This window comes from Anas platyrhynchos, chromosome Z (genome assembly GCF_047663525.1).
Source record: "Anas platyrhynchos isolate ZD024472 breed Pekin duck chromosome Z, IASCAAS_PekinDuck_T2T, whole genome shotgun sequence".
NCBI lineage: Eukaryota > Metazoa > Chordata > Aves > Anseriformes > Anatidae > Anas > Anas platyrhynchos.
In genome coordinates this window covers 41,077,116-41,090,768 of record NC_092621.1, presented here as the reverse complement: position 1 = coordinate 41,090,768, position 13,653 = coordinate 41,077,116, and the positions used below count along the sequence as shown (strand labels likewise).

General features: G+C 35.8%; 1 protein-coding gene across 1 annotated transcript in view; it reads left to right on the top strand.

Moving 5' to 3' along the window:
• Positions 1-13,653, top strand: part of LOC101794123 (guanine nucleotide-binding protein G(q) subunit alpha) — a 131,369-nt gene that overhangs the window by 105,161 nt on the left and 12,555 nt on the right. Inside the window, exons 4-5 of the mRNA XM_038170218.2 lie at positions 1,162-1,290; positions 2,275-2,404. Of these exons, the coding sequence (XP_038026146.1) occupies positions 1,162-1,290; positions 2,275-2,404 (259 nt within the window). The remainder of the gene's footprint in view (positions 1-1,161; positions 1,291-2,274; positions 2,405-13,653) is intronic.

Genomic DNA, 13,653 nt, shown 5'->3' with positions numbered 1-13,653 from the left:
TTCAGAGCATTTAGAAATAGTCTAAGTATTTATTGTGGGGGTTTATTTAAAAAGAGCACCTTCGGTAATAACCAGGAGGAAGAGAACATACTTCATCATTTGAAAAATTCAAGGAGTCCATTGCTGCCCTCCCCAGCAATGAATCAGGGCATTCTTAGGTTAACTGATATCAGTGGCTAGCTCTAAGTCATTCTTGTGCTTGGAAGTAATCAAATGCCTGAGAACTTCATTTGCTGCAGCAGTCTTTCTCTCAGATGTCTGCTGTGGGGAGAGCCCATGCTGTCTGCTGCACTGAATTCATCAAATGTCCAGCTCCTGGACCCAAACAGGCCATCGCACACACATAGGTACATATCTTTATTAAGGCCTCTCTCTTAAGAGAGTTAGGCAAAACCTCCAGTATATTTCTGCTTTATAGATGCAAACCACTGAGTTCTGTGTTGTAGTTAATGAATCTTTACCAGGAATTTTATTGCAAATTTATTTATTTATTTATTTATTTTTTTGCTAATCAGCTGGGATGTATTTCACATACTTCAGGGTTATTAATCTGATCAGAGGTTTCAGTGTAAATGCAGGAATTTTAAGTGCCAGAGATCCCACTGTGGGATCAGTGCTGTCTTCCAACAACAAGATCCAGAAAGTTCCTTAATTTGTCATTGGGTGCTTTTTTCCTTCTTTGTTTAATTATTATTTTTTAATTGATCTTCAAGCAGTGCCATTTATCCCTAATCATTTTATAAATGGTAAATATTTTATATACATATATACTTGAATATAAACCTCCATGTACATACATATATATGTATTTATAGTGAAGTGATAATATCACTTCATTGTTCCTTGGGAGACTCACGTTTATCTATGTATCTGTGTAGACACTGAAATGTGAATATCAAGGAATGTGTTATGTTGTCACATAAGACTATGCAATTTTATATTTCCATTTTGTAGGATTTACTTAACTCTGTGAAAGTGCCCAGGAAGGGTGAATGGATCACATTACAGTTTGTTCCCTCTTTTATGCCAATAATGCTTTTTTTTTGTTGCACTTCTTCCTATCCCACAGCCCATTTCCGCTCCCAAGTCTTCCCTTCTCTCTTCCTTAGTCAAATTATGGTGTCACTGTCTTGCATTCCTTTTGTTTCTCCCTGTCTATAGCTATCTTAATGACTTGGACCGCATAGCAGATTCCACCTATCTGCCAACTCAGCAAGATGTGCTTAGAGTTCGAGTCCCAACAACAGGAATCATTGAATATCCATTCGACCTACAAAGCGTCATTTTCAGGTAGAAAAAAAGTTTAACAGGCATTTGCTTTGTTTTTGTTGCTTCCTCTTGCATTAATAATGCCACATATAGGATATTGGTTAAAATTGCACAAAAAAGTGTTATTCTATGCTTTTACAGTTTGAGCTTGTCTATTTTATTTTCGTGTCACTGTCCGCATGTAATTAGCAGCTGATGTTAAAGATGTCAAAGGGTGAAAGAGAATTAAGTTATTCTTTTTCTGAAGACAGTTATTACTGATAAAGCCTATAATTCATCTTTTCAGTAAAATTTATCAAAGTCTTATTAGGAATAATAACATGAAAATGCAATCAGGTATCCTAATTCTTGTAAATTATGGAATGCATAATTACCACTTGTGTAGTTAAGTATTAGCAAGAAGTCACTCTCCTGGAGAGAAATCATGTCTACTGGAGTGCAAGTACTGGTGCTTAAAAAATAATTATGGGATGTCAATTGCAAGTTAGGCACCTGAGAGTTTAGTTACACTGAGACAGAGGGCAGTGTGAGAGTAAACTGCTAATACATTTGAGTTTTTCTGCTGGCTATTAACAACTTAAGTAGGTAAATTCGTTTTCTTTATGTACTCTTAAAATGGGTCATCTTTGGCAAACTGGGAATTTTGACACTGGTAATTTTTGGAGGGAAGAGGCAAACCACCGAGACTGTTATGTGTTTTGCTAAATATACAGAGTATACATTCCGTAATCGTGACTCAGGATCGGCAGACTTTATCATCTCAGAAATTTGAAGGCTTTGAGACTCACAGTAATTTAAATACAGGAACACGTCAGTCTGAATATCAAACAGGATTACTTACAACAGATTCTGTTAAACTTTAATATCAATGGAAAAAACATTAAGAAAACCAAACTGTGTTTTCAACTAAATTCTTTTTTGTTTTTGTTTTTTTTTTTTTTGTATGTGCTTGTATGTTCATCTGTTATGGTATTCATGGAGTTGATGTGGATATTAATTTTGCAGAATGGTGGATGTAGGAGGCCAACGATCAGAAAGAAGAAAATGGATACATTGCTTTGAAAACGTCACATCTATCATGTTCCTAGTAGCTCTTAGTGAATATGATCAAGTGCTTGTGGAGTCAGACAATGAGGTAAGAAACCATCAACAAACACAAAGCATCAGTTTCGAGGAAAAAAATAATTTTACTTGTCTAGTCCCAGGTTTTTCCAAATGCATCCATCCCCCAGCAGTCATGTACAACTACACGCAATGGATTGAAAAGTACTGCAAAGATCTAGAGGTTAATCTTGAACTATGGGAAGGCTGAGTCACTCTGTGGGATATTCAGTGAAACCTATCTGTTTTGTGTTGAAAGGGAGTACGGTTGAATAAAGAGAAATGTTTTTGGCTGTTTGTACAGTAGGTATTGACTAGCAGAGCCATAAAAATTGAGAGTGGAAATGAAGACAAAATTTATTGATTTTTTGCTAGAACAAACCCTGCACTAGTAAAATTGGTTCAGTTGACTTATAGCGTAGACTGTGATGGCTTATATTTTATAATCGTATTTTTTTTTTCAAACAATAACAAAAATCAGGATATATTGGATGGGGACCTGTAAGCTGACAGGATAAAGCATACTAGTATTGGGTATTTCAAATGCAGTTTTACAGAGTAGTGAGAGTATGTGGTGGTGGGTTTTTTTGTTTGGTTGTTTTTTTCTTCTTTCCTGAGGGCTATTTTCAGTTATTCATCAACCTTCTATGAGTTACTGGCACTATCCTGTACAAGTCTGTTAACACATACTTAAAAAATTTAGATGAAAAAAATAAAATATTTTAAAGTCCTCCATGGCTGATTTCACTGTTTAAGACAGTGACTGACATAGCAAAGTAAAAGAGGTGTCTCTGAACACTCTGGACACATTTCTGTGTTCAAATGTATTCAGTATTATTTTTATAAGAAAGTCTGAATGCTTTTTTATGTATAGTCTTCCCATAAGAGAAAAACATTTTTACTTTTTTTTTTTTTTTTTTTTGCAAATATATATCAGCCATATCATCTAAGGTTGAATTTACAAAAAGAGCTGGTCTTTAAGTGACTAGCTGACATTTTGTTACAGTGATGTAATCAGCACCAACTTGATCTCTTGTAATTTTGGAAGCTAGATGGGTAGATAAAAACAGAACAAAGTCAGACTTGGCTCACTTGAAGCCAAGAGTGAAGTGTCTGGTTCTATCTTTTTTTCTGGTTTGCATTAGTCTTTTGTAGCCACAAAGTCAACGATGAAGTATCAAACATTTTGATCATACAGGTCAAATTATATTGGAAATCACATAAAGAAAACTTTGTTATGATAATTTTCAAATTCTGTTATCTAACTGTCCAAAATAAATTTTGAAACTTTTTGGTGTTAGCTCTTCAACCCATTGTGTTTTCATCCTTTTAAACAAAAGGAAGGAACCATCTTTCTCATAGGAAAGGCTTAACATAATTGTGTTTTACTACATTTATCCTCTTCTAGCTAGGTGGCTAGATAAAACCCTTGATTTTATATTTGGTCCAATACTGTCAATTTGCAGATCATGACATAGAGCATCTATACTGTAGAAGGTAGGCTGAATCATTTGGAGTACACAGTCTTGTGCAGTGTTCTTGTAAGCTAAAAGGGTTCACATTCTGTGAATTGAATGCACAAACTTAAGATCATGTTCTGTTCTGGGCTGTCTGATGCCTGAAGTGATACCTCAAGTTGTGATAGCTTTTCTGTAACTACTTTTCAGCTGTTGTGAAAATGGTCATCGTACTCAGAAAGCTGTTCTGATTTTTCAAGTTTTCTACCTTTGTGGAAGTAAAACTGTAAAACTGTAAAACTCATCTTCACCTTGAAGATGATTTTTGCACCTCGCTGCTAAACTGTTTATTTTTCTTATTAACAACAGTGGAAAACTTATGAACCTTTTTGACTTTCAGTTTGGAATCTGTTCATAAGTTTAATTCATACCAGTTTTTGTTTGCAAGTCTTACATACAGGCCCACGTACAGGCCCCAGTAGCACATTCCAGCACCCTGAGGACTCTGTTACCTGGACAGCTAAGTTTTGGCTTTCAGCAAGCTGTGGCCTGTCTAGACAAAAGTCAGTATACTAGAGCACTGCTATATTCCCTTTTTTACTCCTTTGCTATACCTCCAGACATTCCAGTCCTAAAATACATAGGAGAATAATGGGTGTATTTATTCTGCATGAAGTAAAGTATAGTTTGAATGTGGGTATCACAGAAATTTGGAAAGGTTTTAAAGGCTAGATCACACCTTGAATTAAGAATATTTTTAATTCTTTATTGTGGTGTGACAAGCTCACTGGGGAAGTCAGTAATTTAGCTTGGATACTCTGATTATCAACCAAGAGATATTTTTTCACACTCCATAATTGTGAAATGGCATTAAAATTTCAGCAGCAAAGTGAGAGTGCCCTACTTTCTTCATATGTACAGCATCAGTGTGATACTACACTAGAATCTAATCCTCCTTTGATCTGAGTGCCTCTTACTCAAATTAAAAGATCTGACTCAACAACTTGCAATGTTCTGCTACTCCCTTTGCATTGCTTTCATGGCCTGATTATACAGTATGATTTTTGTAAGACAGCCTACTTTAATTAGACCACTGCATGTTATTGCCTGAAGTCTTTCCTTGTAGTATCTTTTACAAAGAAAACTATACTTTTTCATCATCTGTTGGATTCTTTTTAGCTAATAAATTGTTTCATTAATCTCATTTTAATGTATAAACATAAATCTTCAGAATTATTATTTGGCATTCAATGCATGCATGTTTGTATGACCCTTCATGATTATGAAACTGGTTTAGAGCCCTTAAGACTCAGATTTGTATTTCAGAATGTCGTGCATGACAAACTCTTAGCTGTAAGTCATTTCTTCCCTTGTTTAGCTTGTTCAAGAGAAATACATTTGGATTATAAATCAGATGAGGCTACACTGAGTTGAGAGGCTTTGCTAGTTTCTCTCAAGGGCTTTTATTCACTTGGTATGTTTGGGATTAAGTTGGGCACAGTTTCTGTCTTCATACCCTTGAAAGACTTAAGACTTCATAGTTCTGAGGAATAAAGTATAAATACTCTGGAAGAGGACATCATACATTGAAAATGAGACAAATGTTCAGACTGCCCGCCTTTCAGAACCTCATGTAGAATGGCACTTAATGGCACATGAAAATTGAAATTTTAAGAAGTTGCACTGCAGTGACAAAGATCTGAAGGTCAAAGAATGGGGGCTTCAAACCTGAAGAAGAGCATGCATGGCTGCCCAACAGTATTGTAACAGTGATTCCTCTGGCAGGCAATTCTCAAAAATACCGTTATCTCTCCTTTCTCAAGTGTGTGTCTAGATTGTGCATAACTAGGCATCTGCTTTGATTCATTAATATAAAATATGAGAAATTGCTAAGGATGGTATATTTAAACACCTTTCAAAATATTCAGATGATGTACAGTTTTGAAATGATTCTGTCTTTTAAATACATGTAAAAGAAGGGCTATTTTAGTGTTCCAAATTCTGCCCTTAATAAAACAGTAAGTCTGTCAAGATTCATTGGTGGAAATTAGGACAAAACTCAATCCAGAGGACATAATATACTAATTACATTAATAGTATTGTAAATTAAGTAAATTGTCCCTAAGTCTTATATGACGTGATGAAGGAGAATGTGTTACAAGTTGAAATGCCAGGTGTATTTGACCTTTTCACTATATAAAGAAAGACTGACAGAATTAGACGTGAGATAAAAAATGAAGGAATCAACTCTCTGATAAATAAGTTTATGGTGTGAAATGTCCTCTAGGTCAGGTTTTTGCTCAGAATTATAGGAGCAGATGTGGATAAATTTTCAGTTTTATCAAAAAGCACTGTTTAGGACTTTATCATTTTAAAATCAAGTTGTTTCTTTATGTAAAGGATTTTTCATAGATGAAGTGTATTAATCCGTGTTCCAGGATAGGCTCCATTCTAATATGTGTTATAGGTGTCTCTTATAAATGTACTAAATCTCATGGTCTCGGAGCAATAAATACAGAAACAACACTAACCACTTGAGTTTATATGAGGACTAGAGACAGTACTGTATAGTTTCAAAATCTGGGTTCATGGCTTTTTTTTTTTTTTTTTTTTAGTTCATGCCATTTCTTATTTTTTGTTGACGTAAAAAGAAGGTGTGACTAGAACATTGTACCAGTTTGTCATCTGTTAACAGATGACATGACAAACAGTACAGAAGAAGCTCCATCTAGGCTTTCTGTTCTCATCCATGTACAATCTAGAGATTTACTTAAGAGACATGAAAATGATAGTTCTAAGGCTCATACTGTATCTTAAGAAATTATTTGATGTAGCTGCACCTAAAGTTGTTTCAACATAATAATGTGTGATTTAATAATTGGTTCTTAAACCAATATTTCCTTCCCTTGCCTTTGATTATGAGAGTTGTCATCCAATTTTCATTAAAGTTTTTTTTTGGAAACTACCACCTCCTTCTAATTCATGTATATACGTTTCATCATACATTAGACTTCTTGTTGAAATTTTTTGTAATAAATGAGGCAAACAGAAGTGACTTAAGGATTTTGAGTTTCTCAAAATCACAACTATTATTCCTTGGCTCAAGAAATTCTGGACCTGTGCCTTCACCATTCTAGGAGAGACGTTCAAACCTTGACTGAATGTGACTATGAGCAACCTGATCTAATGACAAAGTCAGTCCTGCAGAGAGCGAGGACTTGGGCTAGGTGACTTCCACAGGTCCTTTCCAAGATACATGTTCTGTGACTCTGAGCTTAGAATTTTTTTTTCTTTCTTTGGAGAGTGTCTTTGCAGTCATGATGTAAGGTTTTCCCACAACTTCTTCAAAACCCTTAAACCTTTTTATGTTGCATTGGATAAATGAATTAATGTGGTTACCTTCATAGTGCTTAATTTACATTAAAGAACTGTTCTGCAACTTTATCAGGAGTATCACTTATATGAAGGCAGAACAGGGTGTTTAGAAAATAGAGCTTCTGTACCTCTGCTGCAAGTACAAATGGAAACCTAAGGAACAGAGGTTTTCTGTGCTGTAAGTACTGAAAGAAAGCACTGTGCAAGGATGTCAGTTGTTTGGGTTGGTGAAAAATCTTGTTATTCTTAGATCGTACAAAGTAGAATCTTAAGTAGAATGGATCAGTGGTGATTGTTGGTTTGTTACAAAAACATTCCAGTTAAGGTCTAACATATTAAAACTACATGCAAATCTGAAACCTAGGATAGATATTTTTAGTGTGAATTCATCCATGTATGTATACCAGTATGTAGATGCAGACATACTTGCTCATGTTTTGATTCTGGACAAAATAAATACGTAAAATAGAGGAGTATCCAAAGCCTGTAGATGGAACTTCCATAGTGTTCATCAGTGTGCTCTGTTAATGGATGACAAATAGGTACAATGTGCCAGTCACACTGTCTTTCAATAGGGACCAAAAATAAGAATGGCACGAGGACACAGAGTTTGGAATACTTTCACTCTTTATGGAGATAATTATCTAAAGAACATGTTTCATTTTTACATCAGAACTATCTTGCGGTTCACATCTGGGCATGTTTCCACTTTTCTTCCAGCACTTTGTGTTCCTTATTCACAAGCTAGTCCTACATGGCTTAGCACGAAGTCTGAAAGAAAACAATATTGAGATCAGAGCACTTCTTTTTTTCTGCACCATGAATAAACATAATACTTCAGTTGTCTGTTTTTTCAACATTCAGCAATCCAGAACAATTGGGTATAGGACAGAGAGATAGAATTAAAATCCTCAAATGATCTTCAAAATTATTTAACAGTATTACTTCCATGGTAGTTAAGATCTCCAGAACTCGTTGTTTATTTGGAAACTAGAGAAAACAACACATTAATCTTCTGTGCCAAAACTATTTTGTTGTACGTATTGTATTTGTTCATACATGTTCTCACACATGCATATGTGTTATCTTTTTGGGTTTTGGTTAGAGAACACTTTGAATGTGAAGTGTTAGTATTGAACATTTGCATATGGAAGGGCCAGAGCCTGTTTGTCTTTGTTAAAGTGGTAGATCATAATGGAAATGGGACGTTGAACATGAACCCATTTGCAGGTTTGCCAGAAATGCTGCTGGTAAATGTTGCTATTGGCAGCAATTGCTGGCAAAGAAGGTTGTGATTTCTTTTGTTCAATAACCAGCATAAAAACTGACCAGAAAAGGAGCTTTTTCAATGACAACTTTATTTTAAAAGATTTTCACCCATTTTTCTCAAAAGTATGTGGATATTCATGAAAAACTGATTATACCCACATTCATTTCATCAAAATCAATTTAACATCCTTTTTTTTTTCATTTAAAATATGTTGACGACAATGTTTGGACTAACGTTTTTGGCCACTTTTTGGACCAATTTTATTTTGACAGTATTTCTGTGATTTGGTGGTTTTTGAACAGGCTGATTTTGATGGATTTTACCTGTCGTTTGATTCATCTGTCCCTCTGCAGGGTGCATGAAATTGCAATATATTTCCGAGGGCAATGCTGCAATTTCAAGTTGATGGAGCAGTTAGAGTTCTTCTCCCAGGTGATTTACAAGTACAGTTCTTAGCTATGCAGTCGTCTTCCCAGTCTTCTATCAGCAGCTTGTTTTCCTCAGGCTGGTTTGCAGAAAGAGTCAGGGCAAGCAAATCAAATAGAGGAATTATTCGTGAGCTCTGTGTTTGAAGTATTCACTTACTGTGTTATTCCTGAAAATATTTGTACGGCCAGTGTAGTCCTTTGTCTTGTAGTCAGCTGTAGCAGTGTAACTTGAAGATTATGCTTCACTGGTGGCAAAAAACAGAAGTCCTTCCATTTTTGATACTGTATTTACTTTTTTACATAGCTGAAGACTGCTGACCTCCCACTTCCTGATTTCCTGTTATTTCCCAATTTTAAAGTAGTAGCCCTATTAAATTTTTAGCCAAGAAATACACTGTAGGGTCTCTGTGCTGCCAGGCAGTTCTGCTTAAATAAATGCTGAAAGCCATATTGGGAGAAGCGAGATATGGCAAACTAACACAGACTTTCCCCCCCCCCAAAAAAAAAAAACAACACACAGGTAAAGTAATACACATTACGATGATACTGAACAACTTCTGAAATACTGTGATCTTTGAGTTGTTTTTTATTTTTTTCTGATGCTTTCATGTGTTAGTATCTCCTCTTCTGCAGTTACCATCTCTGAATGCCCTATCACTAGAATAAACATTCCTTGTTAGCATAAACAGTTGTCTGTACAGTGCAAGCTGTTAATTTAAAAATGCTTGTATGCCTCACCACCTTATCACTCATCAATTCAATGAAATTCTGTCCCTCAAGATTTCTGAATTCCTAGCATTGTTAGCAGATGCTACTTAAATTACTCAAGTTTTTAAGAAAACTTGTGATAAGAGCATTTTTTGCTCAGTATGTAACTTACAGTATGCCCACTAGATGCCACTCTAGACAATTATAAAGACATTTTTGAGTGTAATTCCACTACTGTTTCTGTATTGTTTTAGATTAATGTAGTACATTGTCTTCTGCCAAAGCACTGTTTTTGTTGTCTGGGAAGTGCTGGTTTCTCTTCACTGGGTATCAGCGGGTATGGCTTCTAAATGTTATTTTAGCCCTCTTCAGGTGTTTTTTCAAGGATGTGACTTGTTAGAACCAAGTGTTTATAAATTATACCAATTTCATAATTGCAGAACTAATTGCATATTTTTCCAGAGCAATAAGTAACTAAGAATTTTTAATAAGTAATTCCAAACTAGAAATGAGTAATTTTAACACAAAAACTGAAAAAGGGGATTAAAAAACTATGTGGAAGCAAGTATATTTTTTTATCTATTTAAAAATGAGCAAATGTCAGAAATTGCATTTTGATAAAAATGTGAGAAAACGGTATGTATGTCTCCTTATATTTGTGTCAATGTTTCATTGTCATACAATAATTTATTAGTATAAGACCTTTTATATAGGAAGAGGTACGTGGTAGAAAAATTTTGTTTTACTTAGATTTTATAAAGAGAAGTTTCTAGTCATAAAAGTGGACATTCCTATGATTAATGAGTAAGTGCAGCTTTCTATCTTGGCATCTAATAAGGAAATGGAGTAATTTTGTCCAAGATTATACAATCTGTTTATAGTTAACAAATTTCTCTTCACTTGTTGAGTCTGTCTTCTTTACTTTTTCTTCTGTGTTTTGTGATGGTTCTATTACATTGGATTGATGATTGTGTCAGTTTGTGTGGAGAGTGATGGGAGAATTTCGTGCTGACATCTGTTTATCATAACAAGGAAAGTGAAGTTAACAGCTGACAATGTCAGTATGCCTCTGTTCAGTTGCATGCAGGTAAAGAACACAGACAAAAGAACAACAGGGAGGTTGCCTGGACCAGCACATCTTGGGGAATGGTTAAAATAGTGATGGTGCTGCTCATGTTCCTTGTGCCAGGTACTTGCAAAGCCAGTGAGGCCACAGTGAGTGGTTGCTCATGTCAGAGCTGTTGCTCTGAAGGTTGTCACCACTGCTGAGAACGGCTGTCAGCTGCTGAGAAACACTTGCATCGGCTCCAGCTGCACACTTCTGTGCATTAGTTATTGGCAAGTTTCTTTCTGTAGCCTTTTACATTGAAACTGAAGTACAATTTTGCTGGAAGCCACTTGGTGAGGTAGAGCAGGCTTATGAAGTCAGACCTAGTGTTTGATCAAACTATTAAATACTGCTCCTGCCCTCTTTTCAAAATTTGCACTGTCCAGCTTGGTTTGGCAGGGCTTCCTTTATGGGGTGCATCTAATAGAAGGTCAGATCCTCAGTGCTGGCCTTTTTCTATATTCCTCGTAGTCCCATCCTTTTTTCCACAAATACTGTGTCATGAAACTGTTTCTTATGTAAGAAAAAGTGTATTTTGTTAATGATGAGTGTTTTGCAGAAACAGTGAGTAATGCAACAATTTTGTGTTGTCAAACATTCTTTAGTTAAACTGATTTAAAATAATATGATAGTAATGTTGCATATGTTTAATGAAGGAAATGTTGAGCATGCGATGGTACAAGCTATTATTAGCAACAGAAAATTGGGAGAAATTTTAAGGAATGATCAGCAGTATTGTTGGAGAAATGACTTGTGTAACAGAAATAGTGTTATCTGCCATGAAGTCTGTAAAAGTTAATTTGCTCCTAGACATTGAATAAACAAAGGGATGAAAGACTGCAGAAGGCTAAGCAGAGACTGATGAGTCAAAAAATGATTTGGGATTAATTCTTGAATCATTCTAAAATAAGATAGTAAAGCTGTGTTAGGATGTTCAGCCTGTTAAGGTATATTAAGGGCCTATTTTGCTTTATCTGCTCAAGCAGATAAAATCTATTTAAAAATCTCTAGGCTGTCTTTCACTTACTGCAAAACATCTATGGGGTACACATCTGAGTGATAAAATAGCAAAATGTCTATTCAACATCCTTAATACAATTCCCTTCCATTTCCATGTGGAATCACTGCAAAGGATTTACAAATGCAATTTCGTGATCACATCAACTCTTGGGAAAGCTATGAACGGTCCAGGGCCCATGTCCTATGAAGACTGGAGAAGTGACCTTAACACATTTAGTCTGGTGAAGAGGAGGCTGATACTTGCCAGCAAATATTTGAAGAGTTGCAAGTGTTCCTTGGAGCCAAGCTCTTCTAGGTAGACAATATAGCAGAAAGCAAAGGACACAAATTGTTGGTTGGGAGGTTCAGGTTGTTTATTAGGAAACACTTTTACTTTGAATGTCTTGTCAGTGGGGAGAAGAAAGCAGAGAGGTGTTGAAGTCTCTATCTGCAGAGGTTTTCAAGAGTGCTTGAGACAACACAATGACTGACCTGCTCCTGTGTTGCCAGTTGCCTGCATAAATAAAAAGCTACAGTATGTGAGCTCTGAATTTGCTTTCCAGCCAACATTTCAGGGTTAACACTCTGCTCCCATTTCGGAGCTGTTTCATTTAGAAGATGTGTGAGAGTCACAGTGACCAGTTGCAGCTCTTTGCATTTAAACAGATTAAGTATGTGTCTGTTACTCATTCGTGTTGCATGGTTCTTACTGGTATCAGCAAAGCAGCAGCATCCCTGCCAGTGTGTATGTACTTAGTCGTGGTCTCTGTGTCCTCCTAGCTTACAGTGATAACTTCTGTCATCTTAACTGCACTGTTTATAGATGTAGACCTTACTCTGATACCACCCATGTAGCCGGACTCAGAATGTGTATTGAGTAGGATCAGTAGTATTGTTACCTGAAGAATTTGATTCTGAACTGTTGTAGGTTGCCATTACTAATTTTATGATGAGTAGATTCTGGTGAAACAAAGGCAAAATTCTTCTCCAAATATGTGTCCCACTGTCTTAACACAGAGAATATAGGAGGTTCCCTCTTGGGAATAGATTCTCAGAAGGGAAAGAGCATATGACAGAAGTAGAAGAGTGTATAATGGTATTTTCCTTTAGACACTTTCCTAACAGCGTGTGCCATCATGATCTTATGCCTAATGTTAAGCAAAGGAGTGGCTTTGCTGAATCCATGTTATTTACATGTTAATAATGTAAGAACAAAATTCTTCTCATAATTTTTGCCTTCAGGGCTTGTGTTGGATATTGTTCAGCTACCCCCACAAATATTGACTGCACTTGCTATTGATTTTAACTATGCTGAGTTGTTCAGTGGAATATTTAACAAAAGTAATCCTTAATTTCCAAATACAATATTTTCCTAGAAAGTCCATCACTTCCCATTAATCTTTAAGCTATAATATTTCGTCTCTGTGTGGTTTGGTTTTTTTGTTGTCCATTTGCTTTCTTTGAAACTTCCTGACTCTCCTCTGTTAAATCAGAAACTATGAAACTGCTAATGGTTTAATTCAATATTTGGTACAGTATTCAAATGAAGGAAAAGGACAATCATTTTTTCATAATGATAGGTATTAATCTCAAGTTTACAGTGCTGGGAGTTGGGACAGTTTTTGAAAAGTGTGGAGAATTTAACATGCATTTAATGAGATTCTCTCTACCTTCCTCTTACGGACAGAGAAAAAGCCTCTGTACAGAGAAAAGCCAGTGAGATTTTCCCATAATTCAGGCAACTAGTAAGCATTGTTATTTAGTTTCTAAGAAAGGGCTCAGTTTTGGGAAGACAACTCACCTGAATAGGGGAGTTACTGGGAGGGAACAGAAGAGTTAGACTCCTTACGTTTTATTCGTTACACCTACACGTCAACAGAAGACATAAGGTCAACATACGAGTGCCCTTCTTTTCTTCAGAGAAGACATATCAGGTTT